This window comes from Scyliorhinus canicula, chromosome 11, assembly GCF_902713615.1.
Source record: "Scyliorhinus canicula chromosome 11, sScyCan1.1, whole genome shotgun sequence".
NCBI lineage: Eukaryota > Metazoa > Chordata > Chondrichthyes > Carcharhiniformes > Scyliorhinidae > Scyliorhinus > Scyliorhinus canicula.
The window spans coordinates 3348820-3368327 of NC_052156.1; the positions used below are offsets into that span (position 1 = coordinate 3348820).

Genomic DNA, 19508 nt, shown 5'->3' on the forward strand with positions numbered 1-19508 from the left:
GCCATGGAGCACGGTGTGGCCACAGGAGGCTGCCGCTGTGCACATGCGCTGCTTCTAAACTGGAAGTGCGGGGGGGGGGGGGGCCATATCAGCAGCTAGAGCTGAGAGCTCTGTGGCAGCTGCCTGCTCGCGCCTGCAAAACGGGAAATCCATGACCTTTTGATGCCAGTTTTCCTGTAGTAAAAAACACAGTTTTCACGACGGTGTGGGAACTTTGTCCCAAAAACGGAGAATCCAGCCCATGGTGTGAAAAGGGAAGGTAGTAGCACGGTTAGAAAGTGTGTTCACAGACAAGACAGAGTTATTGGGTTAATTGACGCTGTTGGATTGGAGGAGGTTTGTGTATGGTACAGTGGGTGTTGAAGGTACATCGCTGGTTGAGACACAATTATGAAATTTGTTAATGAATGCTGAAATGATAAATAATGCTGATGAGGTCGGCATCCTTCATCGCCCTCGTGAAGATGGTGGTGAGATGGCCTCTTCGCATCAATGCAACTGAATGTCTCACAGAAACATTTCACAATTATGTATCGGCCATGTTGGTGGGGGGCGGGGGGACTGGAGTCACTGACAGGCCCAGAAAAGGTACAGGAGGGTGGCCGGAGTCCTGCTCAAAGGGACAGCAGTGAAACAGTTGGGTTTATTGGCCAGTCCAAAGGCCTCTTGATCACTTCTCCAGATTTATCTAAACTAAATTCAAATTTTCAAACTGCCCAGATTGTGGTTTGTCCTCATGTTGTGTTAGTCAGCAGCGAAACCACTTACCTCTCGCATCAATGAATTGTAAATTGGTTTCAGGTAAGGCCAATGGAACGAGCAGACAGACGTGCCCAGGAGGGCAAAAAAAAACATTTTGCGCGATGTCCTGCCCCTGTTAATCATCAACCCGTGATGCATGAATGTGATTCTCAAAGTTATGCTTTCAATATATCTCACTTTGTCCCTTTCCCCATCCAGGGATTGGCAGCAAGTCCAGCTTCCAATCCAGTCAGGAACTCCGCACGGTAAAGCTGGGCGTGAAGCAAACCCACGACAGGAGAAAGTAAGGGCCGTGTTGGAGTCGACAAGATTGATGTTTATGATTCAGATAGGGAGACACGAGATTTCAGCCAAATGTTCCAAAGATGGAATTTAATGGAAAGCAGACAGACAAGAGAGTTAAGTCTCCATTAATCTACATCTCTAACCGACTCTCTCTACAGGAACCAGCCACTCACTCACTGCTTAATTCACAGTGTCAGTGAGGGGCTGGGTGTGTCAGTGAGAGACTGGGCGTGTCAGTGAGGGACTGGGCGTGTCAGTGAGGGACTGGGTGTGTCAGTGAGGGACTAGGTGTGTCATTGAGGGACTGGGTGTGTCAGTGAGGGACTGGGTGTGTCAGTGAGGGACTGGGTGTGTCAGTGAGGGACTGGGTGTGTCAGTGAGGGACTGGGTGTGTCAGTGAGGGACTGGGTGTGTCAGTGAGGGACTGGGTGTGTCAGTGAGGGACTGGGTGTGTCAGTGAGGGGCTGGGTGTGTCAGTGAGGGGCTGGGTGTATCAGTGAGGATCTGGGTGTGTCAGGGAGAGACTGGGTGTGTCAGTGAGGGACTGAGTGTCAGTGAGGGACTGGGTGTGTCAGTGAGGCTCTGGGTGTGTCAGTGAGGGACTGGGTGTGTCAGTGAGGCTCTGGGTGTGTCAGCGAACATCTTGGCTGTGTCAGCGAGGATCTGAGTGTGTCAGTGAGGATCTGGGTGTGTCAGTGAGGGACTGGGTGTGTCAGTGAACATCTTGGGTGTGTCAGCGAGGGACTGGGTGTGTCAGCGAGGATCTGGGTGTGTCAGTGAACATCTTGGGTGTGCCAGTGAGGATCTGGGTGTGTCGGTGAGGGACTGGGTGTGTCGGTGAGGGACTGGGTGTGTCGGTGAGGGACTGGGTGTGTCAGTGAGGGACTGGGTGTGTCAGTGAGGGACTGGGTGTGTCAGTGAGGGACTGGGTGTGTCAGTGAGGGACTGGGTGTGTCAGTGAGGGACTGGGTGTGTCAGTGAGGGGCTGGGTGTGTCAGTGAGGGACTGAGTGTGTCAGTGAGGGACTGGGTGTGTCAGTGAGGATCTGGGTGTGTCAGTGAGGATCTGGGTGTGTCAGTGAACATCTTGGGTGTGTCAGCGAGAACCTGGGTGTGTCAGTGAGAGACTGGGTGTGTCATTGAGGATCTGGGTGTGTCATTGAGGATCTGGGTGTGTCAGTGAGGGACTGGGTGTGTCAGTGAGGGACTGGGTGTGTCAGTGAGGGACTAGGTGTGTCAGTGAGGGACTGGGTGTGTCAGTGAGGGACTGGGTGTGTCATTAAGGAGCTGGGTGTGTCAGTGAGGGACTGGGTGTGTCAGTGAGTGACTGGGTATGTCAGTGAGAGACTGGGTGTGTCAGTGAGGGACTGGGTGTGTCAGTGAGGGACTGGGTGTGTCAGTGAGGGACTGGGTGTGTCAGTGAGGGACTGGGTGTGTCAGTGAGGGACTGGGTGTGTCAGTGAGGGACTGGGTGTGTCAGTGAGGGACTGGGTGTGTCAGTGAGGTACTGGGTGTGTCCGTGAGGGACTGGGTCTGTCAGTGAGGGACTGGGTGTGTCAGTGAGGGACTGGGTGTGTCAGTGAGGAACTGGGTGTGTCAGTGAGGGACTGGGTGTGTCAGTGAGGGACTGGGTGTGTCAGTGAGGGACTGGGTGTCAGTGAGGGACTGGGGGTGTCAGTGAGGGACTGGGTGTGTCAGTGAGGGACTGTGTGTGTCAGTGAGGGACTGGGTGTGTCAGTGAGGGACTGGGTGTGTCAGTGAGGATATGGGTGTGTCAGTGAGGGACTGGGTGTGTCAGTGAGGGACTGGGTGTGTCCGTGAGGGACTGGGTCTGTCAGTGAGGGACTGGGGGTGTCAGTGAGGATATGGGTGTGTCAGTGAGGGGCTGGGTGTGTCAGTGAGGGACTGGGTGTGTCAGTGAGGGACTGGGTGTGTCAGTGAGAGACTGGGTGTGTCAGTGAGGGACTGGGTGTGTCAGTGAGGGACTGGGTGTGTCAGTGAGGGACTGGGTGTGTCAGCGAGAGACTGGGTGTGTCAGTGAGGGACTGGGTGTGTCAGTGAGGTACTGGGAGTGTTTGATGGGGAGAGTGCAGAGAGAGCTTTACTCTGTATCTAACCCCGTGCTGAACCTGTCCTGGGAGTGTTTGATGGGGACGGTGTAGAGGGAGCTTTACTCTGTAACTAACCCCGTGCTGTACCTGTCCTGGGAGTGTTTGATGGGGAGAGTGTAGAGGGAACTTTACTCTGTATCTAACCTCGTGCTGTACCTGTCCTGGGAGTGTTTGATGGGGACAGTGTGGAGGGAGCTTTACTCTGTATCTAACCCCGTGCTGTACCTGTCCTGGGAGTGTTTGATGGGGACAGTGTGGAGGGAGCTTTACTCTGTATCTCACCCCGTGCTGTACCTGCCCTAGAAGTGTTCGATGGGGACAGTGTAGAGGGAGTTTACTCTGTATCTAACCCTATGCTGTACCTGTCCTGGGAGTGTTTGATGGGGACAGTGTGGAGGGAGATTTACTCTGTATCTAACCCCGTGCTGTACCTGCCCTAGGAGTGTTTGATGGGGACAGTGTAGAGGGAGCTTTACTCTGTATCTAACCCCGTGCTGTACCTGTCCTGGGAGTGTTCGATGGGGACAGTGTAGAGGGAGCTTTACTCTGTATCTACGATAACTACAATGGTTGATATTTTATGTCTACCTCAGAAGGTGGTCAGATCCTGTGTTTAATTTATGAACCAATGGATTGCCGCTGTGACGGCGCAGCACTCCCTGGGAACTGCAGCGTGTCAGCCTGGATTCTGCACTCAAGTCTCTGGAATGCACCTCGAGGCCACAAGCTCAGTTTGAGGAGCAAGAACCTCTGCCCATGGAGCTACAGCTGACCCCAAAGTGGGAGGCATATAACGCGCTGATCTGAATTGGTCTTTGTTGATGTTTGTCGAGAACTGAGGGCTGGGGGAGAGGAAGAGATGGGGTGGTAGCAGATTTTGCTGCCCTCTGTTAGTTTCTCTGTTAACCATTTATATCCTCTTGTCTCTTAAGGAGCGCCGTGCATTCTGCATCAAAAGACGAGGTCGAGTGGTCTGACAGTGATGAGGTTTGTAGAACGTACAATCCCACGGCTATTGAGAGGCGCTTTTACTCATGGCCTGAATATTGCCCACCTAAAATGCGCTGCCTGGCTGGTGCACCTCATTGCTCACTTGCTAAGCCAGCTTTCTCACCTTCTTTGTGATTGGCAACAGCACCCATGGTGATGTTTTCTTTTTGTTATCTAAAGTGTCTTAACTCAATTCATAATCCATTCAGCCCATCGTGCCCCTGGTAGCCCTTTGGAAAAGCTGTCCAATTAATCGCACTCCACTATAGCACAGCACATGCCACCTTGTCAGGTATTTATATTTATGCCATTCCCTTTTGAAAGTTATGATTGAATATGCTGCCACCGCTCATGTCACACAATTCATTCCTGGTGTAACGCTCCTTCCTGTCTATTCCTGTTTATTCCCTTTCTTTTATTTTTGCTGTTACAGTTTTGATCCATGGCTGTTGAATGAACCTGTGACTTTTTGGCTGAGCAGCATCCTACACCTTTAGTTCAAACAGGAAGACGCTGTTTTATATTCACATCAGTGATGGCCCGGATTGATGGATGTGGCTGAGGACAATGAATTGGCCTAAAAGGCGGTACTCTGGCCAGTAACAGGTGGCGATTGGATCTGTCCACACTGAAATGGTTCACAGGCTTAAAGAGCTTTCAGTTTCTCTTTTGGCAGCTGAGGGAGAAAGGCTTTATTTTTCCCACTCTGTTTTCTCCAGAAGTAACCAGCGAATTCTCACCAAAAGGTTACCATGAGTACGATCCCTCTCTGCAGAAAAGGCTGATGCAAGCAGAACCTGGAATCTGATACCTGTCTCTCTGCAGAACAGACTGATGTGAAACCAGGGGCCACTCCTGGAAAAGCTGTGTAAGATATTGCTAACTGCCAGGAAGATCATTACGGGATGTAAACTAGAGACTTCAAACCATGCTCACACTGTGAAGAAAGTGCACTAAATAACTCGTTATCTAAAGCAAGGACTCTTATCTTTTAACCTAGTCCTTATTATTTTTACCTCTTTCCACCCCTCAGTGTTTGCTTATCCTGTGTGTGGGGTAGAGGGTGGGGGTAGAGGGTGGGACAGTTAGAGGGGCAGTATTAGCTTGTCATTAAGCAGCTGTATTACTGCATATTTTCACATTTGTTCTTTTTATAAATAAACAGTAATTGTGTTTAAACTTACAGGTCCGGTGACTGTAGTTATTGGACAGACAAGGGTCAAAGATTTTGGGTATTTTTTGTAAGAATTATTGGTTGATACCAGGATGAGTGGGGTTGTAATTTACCACGCACTTGCCCAGGGAGCCGAAACATAAATTGGGGGCTCGTCTGGGATTTTTGGAGTGGTAGACAGCAAATTAAGGCGACAGTGTAAATTAAAAGAGACACCAGGTTTGTAGTGATTTGACAGGAAGGCTCTGGAAGCTGCTAAGAACTTCCTTAAGGTGGAAGACCTGTCTCTGGTTTAGTTAAAAGAGTTTGAAAAGACAAGTTGGTCATGTGCAGTACAATACTTTTCACTGCCCCTCGGTACACCTGGCAATAAATCAAATCAAATCAAACTGGTAGCTGAACTAAAAACAGATACCAGCTAGAGCCAGAAAGGCGGAGTTAATTGAAGCGATTGTTCAACATCTAACAAGAGCCAACAAAGTAGTGTAGCCTCGGGGATATTTTCTGGTGGGGATGTTGAGCTGTAGAGAGTTCTGATCCAGTTAGAGCGCAAAAAGGGATTTAAAAAAAAATAGAGATGGAGATGCAGAAGAAGGAAAGGGGGCTGAAGCGAAAAGAAAGAGCAAAAGAAGTGGAGATGAAAATGAAGAGAGAGGAAAGAGAGGAAAAAGAAAAAGAGAGAGACTTGCGGCTTAAGGCACTGGGAGTGAGTGGGGAACAGCCAGAAAGTAGAGGGCAGCTTAACCCTAGAATGGAACCCAGTGGTGATATGTTTAAAGTTATTACAGGCCTCCCAAAATTCAATAAGAATGAGGGCCTTTTCAGAAAATAGCAACCCAAATGGAGTGGCCAAGAGCAAAGTGGACATTACCCCTGCAGAGTAAATTGACGGGACGGGCACAGGAAGGTTATGTTTCCCTGTCAGAGCGAGAGTCTAAGAGTTATGATGTGCGAAGAAGGCCTATTCTGGATGCAGATGAATTGGTTCGCAAAGCGGATGGGCAAAAGCGTCAGAATTCAAGGAGACAGCCGGGACAGATTTATGCTGAATTTGAAAGGGTTAAGCAGAACAATTTTGATAGGTGGGTGTGAGCATTGGGAGTTGAAACTACCAATAGCTCTGAGAGAGGTCATGCTCTTAGAGGAGTTTAAGAGTTCGCTACCTTCTTTAGTAAGAACTCAGGTGGACGATCAGAGGGTGAAGACTGCTAGACAAGCAGCAATTATGGCTGATGATTATGAGCTAACCCATAAATGTGAATCTTTGTTCCATCACCTCCATACTTTAGGCAATGATAGGAAGTGGGAGAGTGAAAGGGAGGCAGATGGCCAAGGTAAGGGATTGACAGATGGGAATGCTTCGAGATCACCTCCTCGGACCAAGAAAGAAGGTACTGAGGGGGAAGGTGAGATTAGAAAGCCCAGGTATTACCATTGTAACAAGGTGGGACATGTTCATTCAGCATGTTGGAGGTTCCAAGGAAAACCTATGGGACTTGTGGGAATTCATAAGGAGGATTCTGAAAATGGAAGAAAAGTGGAGAATACTATAGGGCAGACTGTAGCTTTGACTGGACTTAGGAGAGCTGAGGTAAACACTGCTGTGGGAGCAGGCGTGAGGAATGAGATCTATGCTGGGTTTCTGTCTCCGGGGAAGGTCATACCATTTTCCTCAACTGACATAGCCATGCCCATAAATATCTTCTTGGATACATAAATATCATCAGCGATACAGGGGCTACTCAAACTCTCGTACAAAGAACAAAGAAAAGTACAGCACAGGAACAGGCCCTTCGGCCCTCCAATCCTGCATCGACCATGCTGCCCGTCTAAACTAAAATCTTGTACACTTCCGGGGTCCGTATCCCTCTACTCCCATCCTATTTATATATTTGTCAAGATGCCCCTTAAACGTCACTATCTGGAGAAGGATTTGGTTTTCCCTCCAGAGAACTCAATGAAAGCTGAGGTATTAGTGAGTGGGATAGGTGTAAATTGTATCCTATTTCCATTGTATAAAGTACAATTGGAGTGTGATTTAGTGTCAGGTTCAGTAATTGTTGGGAATGGTAAAGGAATTCCCAGTGGAAGGAAATGAAATGAAAATCGCTTATTGTCACAAGTAGGCTTCAAATGAAGTTACTGTGAAAAGCCCCTAGTCGCCACATTCTGGCGCCTGTTCAGGGAGGCTGGTACGGGAATTGAATCGTGCTGCTGGTCTGCCTTGGTCTTCTTGCAAAGCCAGCGATTTAGCCCTGTGCTAAACCAGCCCCTGGAGTAGACTTACCTCTGGGGAATGATTTGGCAGGAGTGAAGATTGTAGCTGCACCCATGATCACAGAGAGTCCGAGGGAAGTACTGCAGATATCACCTGAGATTCCAAAGGCAGAGCATGTGTGAGTTAGGAAAACCCATTGGGGCAGTAAGTGACTCAAAGAAAGAAATGTTGAACGACATTAACCACATATCAAGTGATAGTGATAGTGAATGTGACTCGGCTGATACTGGTGAAATTATCTCTACGGGAGATGATTCTTCACAGATATTTGTCAAAGATAAAATCGAGCAGAGAACCAGAGTCTGAGAATTCTAAGATTGATGGTGACCATAAGAATTAGGAGTCATTCCTGGGATCGCTGTAATTCACAATAAATGTCACAGTTTGGACTCAAAAGTACAACTTCTAAATTTGTGAATGATACCATTTGAAGTGGGGGGGGGGGGGCAAGGGAGAATGCTAAACAAGGAGGATCGCAAATTACAAAGGTGTTAATAAACTTGGAAGAGCAGGCAAAGAATCATTTTTTTTTTAAAATTTAGATTATCCAATTATTTTTTCCAATTAAGGGGGCAATTTAGCGTGGCCAATCCACCTACTCTGCACATTTTTGGGTTGTGGGGGCGAAACCCACGCAGACACGGGGAGAATGTGCAAACTCCACACAGACAGTGACCCAGAGCCAGGATCGAACCTGGGACCTCAGCGCCGTGAGGCAGCTGTGCTAACCACTAGGCCACCGTGCTGCCCACGCAGGCAAAGAATCATAAATGTGTTTCAACTGAGTGTGTGGAATTACATCTTTATAATAAAAATAAGGTCACATATTAGTTAGAAAATGGAGAACCAGAAAGGACAAACATCAGGAGTACAAATACACCAATCACTCGAGGCTGTGTCACAGGTTAGCGAGCCGATTAACAAACTCAAACCAAGCACTGAGCTTTATCTGTAGAGGGGTCGAATTGGTAAGTATGCTAAACTTTAATAGAACCTTGTATAAATCACACTTGGATGGCTATGCACAGTTCTGGTTTCCACCTTGTACTAAGGGCATCGGAGAAGGTGTTGTTGCGACACGCTGAGCTAACGCACGGTCAATTCCAGCCCCACTCGTCCCGGAGTCACAACACAAGTGAATTAACCAATAGTTCTTATGAAAAATTCCTCAAGTTTTTGGCCCCTGGCTGCCCAATAATTACAATCACCAGGTTTTAAGTTTAAACACAATTACTGTTTATTGATAATAGGAATAATGATAAAATATACAGTAAACCCAACAGGCTAACAACAAGCTAATATCTACTATCCCCTTTAATTGCCCACCCTCTATCCACACACACAAGACAGACAAACACAGAGGGGGGGAAAGGGTGAAAATAATATGGATGAAGGTCAAAAGATAAGATTCTTTGCTTCCAATGGTGGTTCTTCAGCACACTTTCCTCAGCACACTAGGTGATCAAAGTCTCTGGTTTGCAGCCTTTAATGATCTTCTTTGTAGTTTAGAAATGTATTATTCCCAGCTTTTCCTGGAGGGGTCCCTTGCTTCACGTCAAATGTTACTTTCAGTTTGTGGTTTATTTCCAGGCCTCTGCATTTTCTGGAGAGAGGGTTGGTTGGTTCTCCCCTGCTGGCACGGCCTGTAATGGCTCTCCTGCACATCGATTCATCCAGGCACCCTGCCAGTTCTGAAACACAGACTTTCTGGCGAAAACAGAGTAGGGAGAGGACAGCCGTCCTTCCTCTGAGGAGGCAGGAGCCAAACTGAAACCAAGACTCAACCCTTGAAGTTCCGAAACATTCTGGTGGGATCAGACCCAATCACCATCCGTTACCAGGCAGAGCACAGCCTTTTGGACCAATTCATTGCCACCAGCCAGTCAATCAAACCGAATCATCACTGATGCCAGCCATCTCTGTCATTAATGCCGGTCTGTCTGTAATCACCAATTTAAATTAACAGAGCCTTCTGCTTCCTTCCATTTGAATTAAAGATACTGGCTGCCTTAAAGAGACAGGTCCATTAATCAGCCATGGATCAAAAATGTAATGTGAAAAATGAAAGAAAGGGAAATTAAGGAACTAAACGGGAACAAACAGGAAGGGGCCTTACACAGTGTAAACCAGTCACGGGGATGATACCAGAACTGTGTGGGTTTACAAATCAGGAAAGAATTGGGTCTCGGTTCTCTTCGGGGCGGGGGGGGGGGGGGGGGGGGGGGGGGGGGGGGGGGACTAATTGAGTTTTTTTAAATTCCGAAAGGTTTTGATGGAGTGGATACGGAGAGAGGATGTTTCCTCTTCTGGGAAAGAGCAAAACTACAGACCGTCAATATAGGATAGTCACCAATCCAATCAGGAATTCTGGAGAAATGTCTTCACCTGGAGATTGGGAACGTGGAACTCACTCCCACGGGGAATATGGAGCTCGCTCCCACAGGGAATTTGGAACTCGCTCCCACAGGGAAGGTGGAGCTCGCTCCCACGGGGAATGTGGAGCTCGCTCCCACAGGGAATTTGGAACTCGCTCCCACAGGGAAGGTGGAACTTGCTCCCACGGGGAATGTGGAACTCGCTCCCACAGGGAATTTGGAACTCGCTCCCACAGGGAAGGTGGAACTCGCTCCCACAGGGAATTTGGAACTCGCTCCCACAGGGAAGGTGGAACTTGCTCCCACGGGGAATGTGGAACTCGCTCCCACGGAGAATGTGGAACTCGCTCCCACGGGGAATTTGGAACTCGCTCCCACAGGGAATGTGGAACTCGCTCCCACGGGGAATTTGGAACTCGCTCCCACAGGGGAGGTGGAACTCGCTCCCACAGAGAATGTGGAACTTGCTCCCACAGGGAGTGGTTGAGGTGTTGGTATTGATAATATAATAACATGGAGGCAGCTAAGGGGCAACTAGAAAAGCGCAGGAGGCAGCAAGCAATAGCTGTGTATGGTGACAGGTGAGGATGTGATCTATGAGGAGGCTTAAGTGCAGCATGTCTGCCATGAATAGAATATAGAGAACATAGAACATTACAGCACAGTACAGGCCCTTCGGCCCTCGATGTTGCGCCAACCTGTGAAACCCCTCTAAAGCTCATCTACACTATTCCCTTATCGTCCATATGCCTATCCAATGACCATTTGAATGCCTTTAGTGTTGGCGAGTCCACTACTGTTGCAGGCAGGGCATTCCATTCCACACCCTTACTACTCTCTGAGTAAAGAACCTACCTCTGACATCTGTCCTATATCTATCTCCCCTCAATTTAAAGCTATGTCCCCTCGTGCTGGACATCACCATCCGAGGAAAAAGGCTCTCACTGTCCACCCTATCTAATCCTCTGATCATCTTGGATGCCTCAATTAAGTCACCTCTTAACCTTCTTCTCTAACGAAAACAGCCTCAAGTCCCTCAGCCTTCCCTCATAAGATCTTCCCTCCATACCAGGCAACATTCTGGTAAATCTCCTCTGCATCCTTTCCAATGCTTCCACATCCTTCCTATAATGCGGCGACCAGAACTGCACGCAATGCTCCAAATGCGGCCGCACCAGAGTTTTGTACAACTGCAACATGACCTCATGGCTCCAAAACTCAATCCCTCTACCAATAAAAGCTAACACACTGTACGCCTTCTGAACAACCCTCTCAACCTGGGTGGCAACTTACAGGGATCTATGTACATGGACACTGAGATCTCTCTGCTCATCCACACTACCAAGAATCTTACCATTAGCCCAGTACTCTGTCTTCCTGTTATTCCTTCCAAAATGAATCACCTCACACTTTTCTGCATTAAACTCCATTTGCCACCTCTCAGCCCAGCTCTGCAGCTTATCTATGTCCCTCTGTAACTTGTAACATATTTCCGCACTGTCCACAACTCCACCGACTTTAGTGCCATCTGCAAATTTACTCACCCATCCTTCTACGCCTCCTCCAGGTCATTTATTAAAATGACAAACAGCTGTGGCCCCAAAACAGATCCTTGTGGTACGCCACTAGTAACTGGACTCCAGTCTGAACATTTCCCATCAAACTTTGTCTTCTTCCAGCTAGCCAATTTCTGATCCAAACTGCTAAATCACCCTGAATCCCATGCCTCCATAATTTCTGCAATAGCCTACCGTGGGGAACCATGTCAAACGCTTTACTGAAATCCATATACACCACATCAACTGCTTTACCCTCATCCACCTGTTTGGTCACCTCAAATAACTCAATAAGGTTTGTGACGCACGACCTACCCTTCACAAAACCGTGTTGACTATCTCTAATCAAATTATTCCTTTCCAGATGATTATACATCCTATCTCTCATAAACCTTTCCAAGACTTTGCCCACAACAGAAGTAAGGCTCACTGGCCTATAGTTACCGGGGTTGTCTCTACTCCTCTTCTTGAACAACGGGACAACATTTGCTATCCTCCACTCTTCTGGCACTATTCCTGTAGACAAAGATTACTTAAAGATCAAAGCCAAAGGCTCAGCAATCTCCTCCCTAGCTTCCCAGAGAATTCTAGGATAAATCCCATCCGGCCCAGGGGACTTATCTATTTTCACTCTTTCCAGAATTGCTAATACCTTCTCCTTATGAACCTCAAGCCCTTCTAGTCTAGTAGCCTGAATCTCAGTATTCTCCTCAACAACATTGTCTTTTTCCTGCGTGAATACTGACGAAAAATATTCATTTAGCACCTCTCCTATCTCCTCGGACTCCACGCACAACTTCCCACTACTGTCCTTGACTGGCCCTGCTCTTACCCTAGTCATTCTTTTATTCCTGACATATCTATAGAACGCTTTAGGGTTATCCTTGATCCTACCTGCCAAAGACTTCTCATGTCCCCTCCTGGCTCTTCTTAGCTTTCTCTTTAGGTCCTTCCTAGCTAACTTGTAACTCTCGAGCGCCCTCACTGAACCTTCACGTCTCATCTTTACATAAGCCTCCTTCTTCCTCTTGACAATGATTCAACTACTTTAGTAAACCACGGTTCCCTCGCTTGACCACTTCCTCCCTGCCTGACAGGTACATACTTATCAAGGACATGCAGTAGCTGTTCCTTGAACATGCTCCACATTTCCATTGTGCCCAGCCCCTGCAATTTCCCTCCCCATCCGATGCATCCTAAGTCTTGCCTCATCGCATCATAATTGCCTTTCCCCCAGCTATAACTCTTGCCCTGCGGTATATACCTACCCCTTTCCATCACTAAAGTAAACATAACCGAATTGTGGTCACTATCACCAAAGTACTCACCTACCTCCAAATCTAACACCTGTCCTGGTTCATTACCCAGTACCAAATCCAATACGGCCTCGCCTCTTGTCGGCCTATCTACATACTGCGTCAGGAAACCCTCCTGCACACATTGGACAAAAACGGACTCATCTAAAGTACTCGAACTATAGCGTTTCCAGTCAATATTTGGAAAGTTAAAGTCCCCCATAACAACTACCCTGTTACTTTCGCTCCTATCCAGAATCATCTTTGCAATCCTTTCTTCCACATCTCTGGAACTTTTCAGAGGCCTATAGAAAATTCCCAACAGGGTGACCTCTCCTTTCCTGTTTCTAACCTCAGCCCATACTACCTCAGTAGATGAGTTCTCATCAAACGTCCTTTCCGCCACCGTAATACTGTCCTTGACTAACAATGCCACCCCTCCCCCTCTTTTACCACCTTCCCTGAGCTTACTGAAATATCTAAACCCCGGCACCTGTAGCAACCATTCCTGTCCCTGCTCTATCCATGTCTCCGAAATGGGCACAACATCGAAATCCCAGGTACCAACCCATGCCGCAAGTTCACCCACCTTATTCCGGATGTTCCTGGCATTGAAGTAGACACATTTTAAACCACCTTCCTTCCTGCCGGTACACTCCTGCAACTTTGAAACCTTACTCATGACCTCACTACTCTCAACCTCCTGTATACTGGAGCTACAATTCAGGTTCCCAATCCCCTGCTGAACTAGTTTAAACCCTCCCGAAGAGCATTAGCAAATTCCACCCCCCCCCCCCCCCCCAAGGATATTGGTACCCCTCTGGTCCAGGTGTAGACCATCCCGTTTGTAGAGGTCCCACCTACCCCAGAATGAGCCCCAATTATCCAGGAATCTGAAACCCTCCCTCCTGTACCATCCCTGTAGCCACGTGTTCAATGGATGGGCTGGAGAGCCTGTTTCTGGGCTGTACTTTCTATGTCGTCAGAGGTCCAGATATAATGTCACTGCTACCGGTTCCAGCCAAATGCAAGTGATAGACAAGGTGAGGGCAGAGAGAGGAAAGATAGAGCAGACAGAGAGAGGGAGGGACAGAGAGAGGGAGTGACACAGAGAGAGAAGGGGAGGGACAGAGAGAGAGAGAGGGAGGGACAGAGAGAGAGAGAGAGAGAGGGAGGGATAGAGAGAGAGGGGGAGGGACAGAGAGAAGATAGAGGGGACAGAGAGAGAGAGAGTGACAGAGAGAGAGAGGGAGGGACAGAGAGAGAGAGAGGGACAGAGAGAGAGAATGAGAGAGGGAGAGAGAGAGCGGGAGGGATAGAGAGAGAGGGGGAGGGACAGAGAGAAGATAGAGGAGACAGAGAGAGAGAGAGTGACAGAGAGAGAGAGAAGATAGGGGGACAGAGAGAGAGAGGGAGGGACAGAGAGAGAGGGACAGAGAGAGAGGGAGTGACACAGAGAGAGAGAGAGAGAGGGAGGGACAGAGAGAGAGAGGGAGGGACAGAGAGAGAGAGGGAGGGACAGAGAGAGAGAGGGAGGGACAGAGAGAGAGAATGAGAGAGGGAGAGAGAGAGAGAGAGCGGGAGGGATAGAGAGAGAGGGGGAGGGACAGAGAGAGAGAAGATAGAGGGGACAGAGCGAGAGAGGGAGGGACAGAGAGAGAGGGGAGCGACAGAGAGAGAGAGAGAGGGAGTGACACAGAGAGAGAGAGGGAGGGACGGAGAGAGATGGGGGAGGGACTGAGACAGATGGTGACATGGAGAGAGAGGGTGCAACAGACAGAGGGAGGGACAAAGAGAGGGAAGGACAGAGAGAGAGAGACAGAGGGAGCGACAAAAAGAGAGGGAAGGACAGAGAGAGGGAATGAAAGGGGGGGGAGGGTCAGAGACAGGAAGTGACAGAGAGATGGTGGCAGAGAGAGAGGGGAAAGACATAGAGAGGGAGGGAAAGAGAGAGAGAAGAAGCGAGAGAGAGAGGGAAGGACAGAGAGAGAGAGGGAGGAGCGACAGAGAGAAAGGGAGGGCCAGAGAGAGAGGGAGGGACAGAGGGAGTAACAGAGAGAGAGATGGTGAAGGAGAGAGAGAGCGACAGAAAGAGAGGGAGGGACAGAGAGAGAGAGAGGGACAGGGAGGGAGGGAGCGTAAGGGAGAGAGGGAGGTACAGAGAGAGGGAAGGACAGCTAGAGATGGACAGAGAGAGGGAGAGAGAGGGAGTGACAGAGAGAGGGAGCAACAAAGAGACAGAGGGACAGAGAGAGAGAGGGAGCGACAGAGAGAGAGGGAGATACAGAGGGAGTGAGAGGCAGAGAGAGGGAGTGACAGAGGGAGTGAGAGGGAGCAACAGAGAGAGAGAGGGACAGAGAGAGAGAGGGAGGGACAGAAAGGGAGGGAGCGGAAGGGAGAGAGGGAGGGACAGAGAGAGGGAGGGACAGATATAAATGGACAGCGAGAGGGAGAGAGAAGGAGTGACAGAGAAGGAGCAACAAAGAGACAGAGGGACAGAGAGAGGGAGGGAGCGACAAAGAGACGGAGAGCGACAAAGAGACGGAGAGCGACAAAGAGACGGAGGGACAGAGAGAGAAAGGGACATAGAGAGAGAGAGAGGGACAGAAAGGGAGGGAGTGGAAGAGAGAGAGGGTGGGACAGGGAGAGGGAGCGACAAAGAGACGGAGGGACAGAGAGAGAGAGGGACATAGAGAGAGAGAGAGGGACAGAAAGGGAGGGAGTGGAAGAGAGAGAGGGTGGGACAGGGAGAGGGAGGGACAGATAGAGAGAGAGGGACAGAAAGGGAGGGAGCGGAAGGGAGAGAGGGAGGGACAGATATAAATGGACAGAGAGGGAGAGAGAAGGAGTGACAGAGAGAGGGAGCAACAAAGAGACAGAGAGAGGGAGGGAGCGACACAGAGACGGAGGGACAGAGAGAGAGAGGGCGCGACAGAGAGAGAGAGGGACAGAGAGAGAGAGAGGGACAGAAAGGGAGGGAGCGGAAGAGAGAGAGGGTGGGACAGAGAGAGGGAGCGACAGAGTGAGTGAGCGGCAGCGAGAGAGAAACAAACATGGTTAATATTTCAGGTTTATGACTTTTTGTCAGAACCATCCCTCATTGCCCTTGTGAAGGTGGTGGTAATCCAGATTCTTGAACCGCTGCAGTCCATGAGGTGTAGGTACACCAACAGTGCTGGTAGGGAGGGAGTTTCAGGAATTTGATCTGATAAAAGATGATTGATCTGAAGCGTTGCCTCCGCTGATCCTGCCTGACCCGCTGACTGTTTCCAGCATGCTTGTGTTTTTATTCCACTTTTCCAGCACCTGCAGTATTATATCTTTGTCTTTGAGAATCTGAGAATGTTGTCCTTTGCAGCTGTGTTTGATGTTCTGCAGGAGCAAGAACTTTACTTCACGGATCCCAAGCAGCTACTGGATATCTACACGGAGTTGGAGGAACAGAACCTGTCACTCATCCTCAACTCACAGGAGACTGAGGAAGCTGTGGAGGAAATCAAACAGGCCATGGCCACGGCACAGCTGAAGATGTAAGACCTGCAGTCAATTGATGTCCATCAGTAGCTCCGTCCTCATCCTCTCCTGTTGCAGAACTGAGGAATCAAAAAAGATGCAAGACTTTGTTGTCTGGAGACCGCTGGGTTTTTTTTTTAGTTATTCGTTGATAGGATGTCAACATTTTGTCATTTGATGTGTGCATCGCTGGCCAAGCCAGCGTTTGGGGCTCATCCCGAATTGCCCACCAATCGGTGGTGGTCACTGCAGTCCATGTGGTGTAGGTACACCCGCTGTGCTGTTAGGGGGTAAGTTCCAGGATTTTGACCCAGCGACAGTGAAGGAACAAAAGCAGATAAACCAGCAGAACCATAATGAAAAATAATCACTGAGAGCACACAAATTTGTGCAAAAAGAGAATTCTTATATGTAATAAGAGATTTTAATTTGACAGACAGGAAGGTGTAGAACCACTCAAGTCCTAAAAGTTAGCAAGTTTTATGAGTTTTCTGGAACAATCTGTTCATAAACCTACAAGAGAGGGCAGCACGGTGGCGCAGTGGAAGCACAGCAGCCTCACGGCGCTGAGGTCCCAGGTTCGATCCCGGCTCTGGGCCACTGTCCGTGTGGAGTTTGCACATTATCCCCGTGTCTGCGTGGATTTCACCCCCACAACCCAAAGATGTGCAGGGTAGGTGGATTGAATACGCTAAATTTCCCCTTAATTGGAAAAAACTAATTGGGTACACTAAATTTTTTATTTTTCAAATAAACTTACAAGAGGACAGTCCGTGCTAGATTTACAACCAAAGTTATTCAGCATGCATTCCAAAAAGAAAAATCCTGCTTGACCAAACCTCTTGAACTTTTTGAGGTGGTAACAGAGAGAGAGAGGGACAGAGAGAGAGAGGGAGGGACAGAAAGGGAGGGAGCGGAAGGGAGAGAGGGAGGGACAGATAGAGAGAGGGAGCGACAGAGTGAGTGAGCGGCAGAGAGAGAGAGAGAAACAAACATGGTTAATATTTCAGGTTTATTACTGCAGTAAATGTAACTTATCAAAGTTTGAGGGTGATGCCTCACTGTCTGTTTTTGATGCCATGTTGTTTTCTGTAATCCTATGAAATGAGAAGGCAGAGCAGGTATGAAGTACGTATGGCCTCCTCCTGTTCCTATACTGCAGACTCTGGGGACTGAATGGTCTCTTCTTCCATTCCACCTTCGCCATCCAAACAGAAAACAACCATCTCACTGCATCCCAGTGACTGGAATCCCAAACCTTCCTGGTCACGCTGCAGGCACAAAAGTGGTTTCAATTCACAGAATTGAAACTCTTGAAAGAGTTTCATCAATCATTCGGGTAAATACTATATTTTTAATTGTGGAGTTGTAGCCAGTGACTTCACTGTTTGTGTTTGGCAGGAACTGCGAGACTGACTTTCTGAAGCAACAGCTGAACATGTTGAATGAAGCTGTGGCCAAGGAGGAGAGCAGGGCTGCAGAACTCGAACTCAAAGCTAAGATGTTCTCATTCAGCCAGAGTACAATTGAAGATCAGGTACCCTGCGAGCTTGTCTTTCACATTCATAGGGTACAGTTAGTAGAACACCCCCTACACACCCTTCCCAACCCCTGACTTAATCTTAAATGTGATGGAATACTCTCCACTTGCCTGGATGAGTGCAGCTCCAACACTCAAGAAGCTCGACACCATCCAGGACAGACCTTGATTGGCACCCCATCCACCCCTTTAATATTCACTCCCTACATCTCCGAAGCACAGTGGTAGCCGTGTGTACCATCTGCAAGATGCACTACAGCAACTCACCAAGGTCCCTTAGATAAACCTTCCAAACCCACAACCTCTACCACTTAGAACCCCACTACCTGCAAGTTCCCCTCCAAGTCATTAACCACCCTGACTTGGAAATACATCACCGTTCCTTTATTCCCCTGTCTCAGAATAAGGGGTTAGCCATTTCGGCCTGAGATCAGGAGGAATCTCTTCAATCAGAATGTATCAAATTCTCTACCTAAAGAGTTGTGATGCTCAGTCATAGAGTCATAGATGTTGACAGCTAGGAAACAGGCTCTTCGTCCCAGCTTGTCATACTGAGAATTTACAGTGCGGAAGTAGGCCATTCAGTCCATTGAATCTGCACCGGCCCTTGGAAAGAACATCCCACTTAAGCCCAGATCTCCACCCTATCCCCAAAACCCAGTAACCCCACCTAACCATTTTGGACATTACCAGCAATTTAGCCTGGCCAATTTACCTAACCTGTACACCTTTGGACTGTGGGAGGAAATCGGAGCACCCGGAGGAAACCCACGCAGACACGGGGAGAACATGAAGACTCCGCACAGTCAGTGACCCAAGCTGGAATCGAACCTGGGACTCTGACGCCGTGAAGCAACAGTACTAACCACTGCGCTACCATGCCGTCCAGTTTCTATCACTAAGCTAGTCCCACTTTCCCGCATTTGGCCCAGATCCCTCTATACCCACCCTGCCCATGGAACTGTCTAACTGCTTTTCAAAGACAAAATTGTACCCACCTCTTCCACTGCCTCTAGCAGCCCGTTCCAGATGCTCCCCACCCTCTGTGTGGAGAAAGTTCCCCTCTGGTCTCTTTTGTATCTCTCCCCTCTCACCTTAAACCTGTGCCCTCTAGTTCTAGACTCCTCTACCTTTGGGAAAAGATGTTGGGCGAGATTCTCCGCAAATGCAGAGAATCGTAAAGGCTGCCGTGGGACAGGCAGTGACCCACGGCAGCCTTCACGCCCACTTCCGGGGCCGATTCTCCCCCCCCCTGGCAGGGCTAGGAGCACGGCCCCGTGCATCACGGCGGCGCGGCCTTGACGACGGTCGTCAAGGCCGCACGCCAAGCGTCACGCCGGCTGACGCGGCCGATGACGGCAGCCGCACATGCGCAGGTTGGACAACGCCAACCCGCGCATGCGCAGTTGACATCTTTTCCCTCAGCCGCCCCGCAAGACGTGGCGGCTTGATCTTGCGGGGTTGGCGGAGGGAAAAGAGTGCGTCCGTTACGGACGCACGGCCCCCTTGACACGGCCGTGGTACTGCCGTGCCAATCGGGGCCCCAGATGCCCCAAACTGGCATCTGGTGCCCGTTTCACGACGGCAGCGAGCAGGTGTGTTTGCTGCCGTGTTGAAACGGGCGTGAAGG

General features: G+C 49.1%; 1 protein-coding gene across 2 annotated transcripts in view; it reads left to right on the plus strand.

Annotated features, from left to right (window-relative positions):
- Positions 1–19508, plus strand: part of cfap100 (cilia and flagella associated protein 100) — a 73933-nt gene that overhangs the window by 48974 nt on the left and 5451 nt on the right. For both annotated transcript variants that reach the window (XM_038812114.1, XM_038812113.1), the window contains exons 10-13: positions 961–1045; positions 4090–4144; positions 16204–16355; positions 17740–17875. In XM_038812114.1, the coding sequence (XP_038668042.1) occupies positions 961–1045; positions 4090–4144; positions 16204–16355; positions 17740–17875 (428 nt within the window). The remainder of the gene's footprint in view (positions 1–960; positions 1046–4089; positions 4145–16203; positions 16356–17739; positions 17876–19508) is intronic.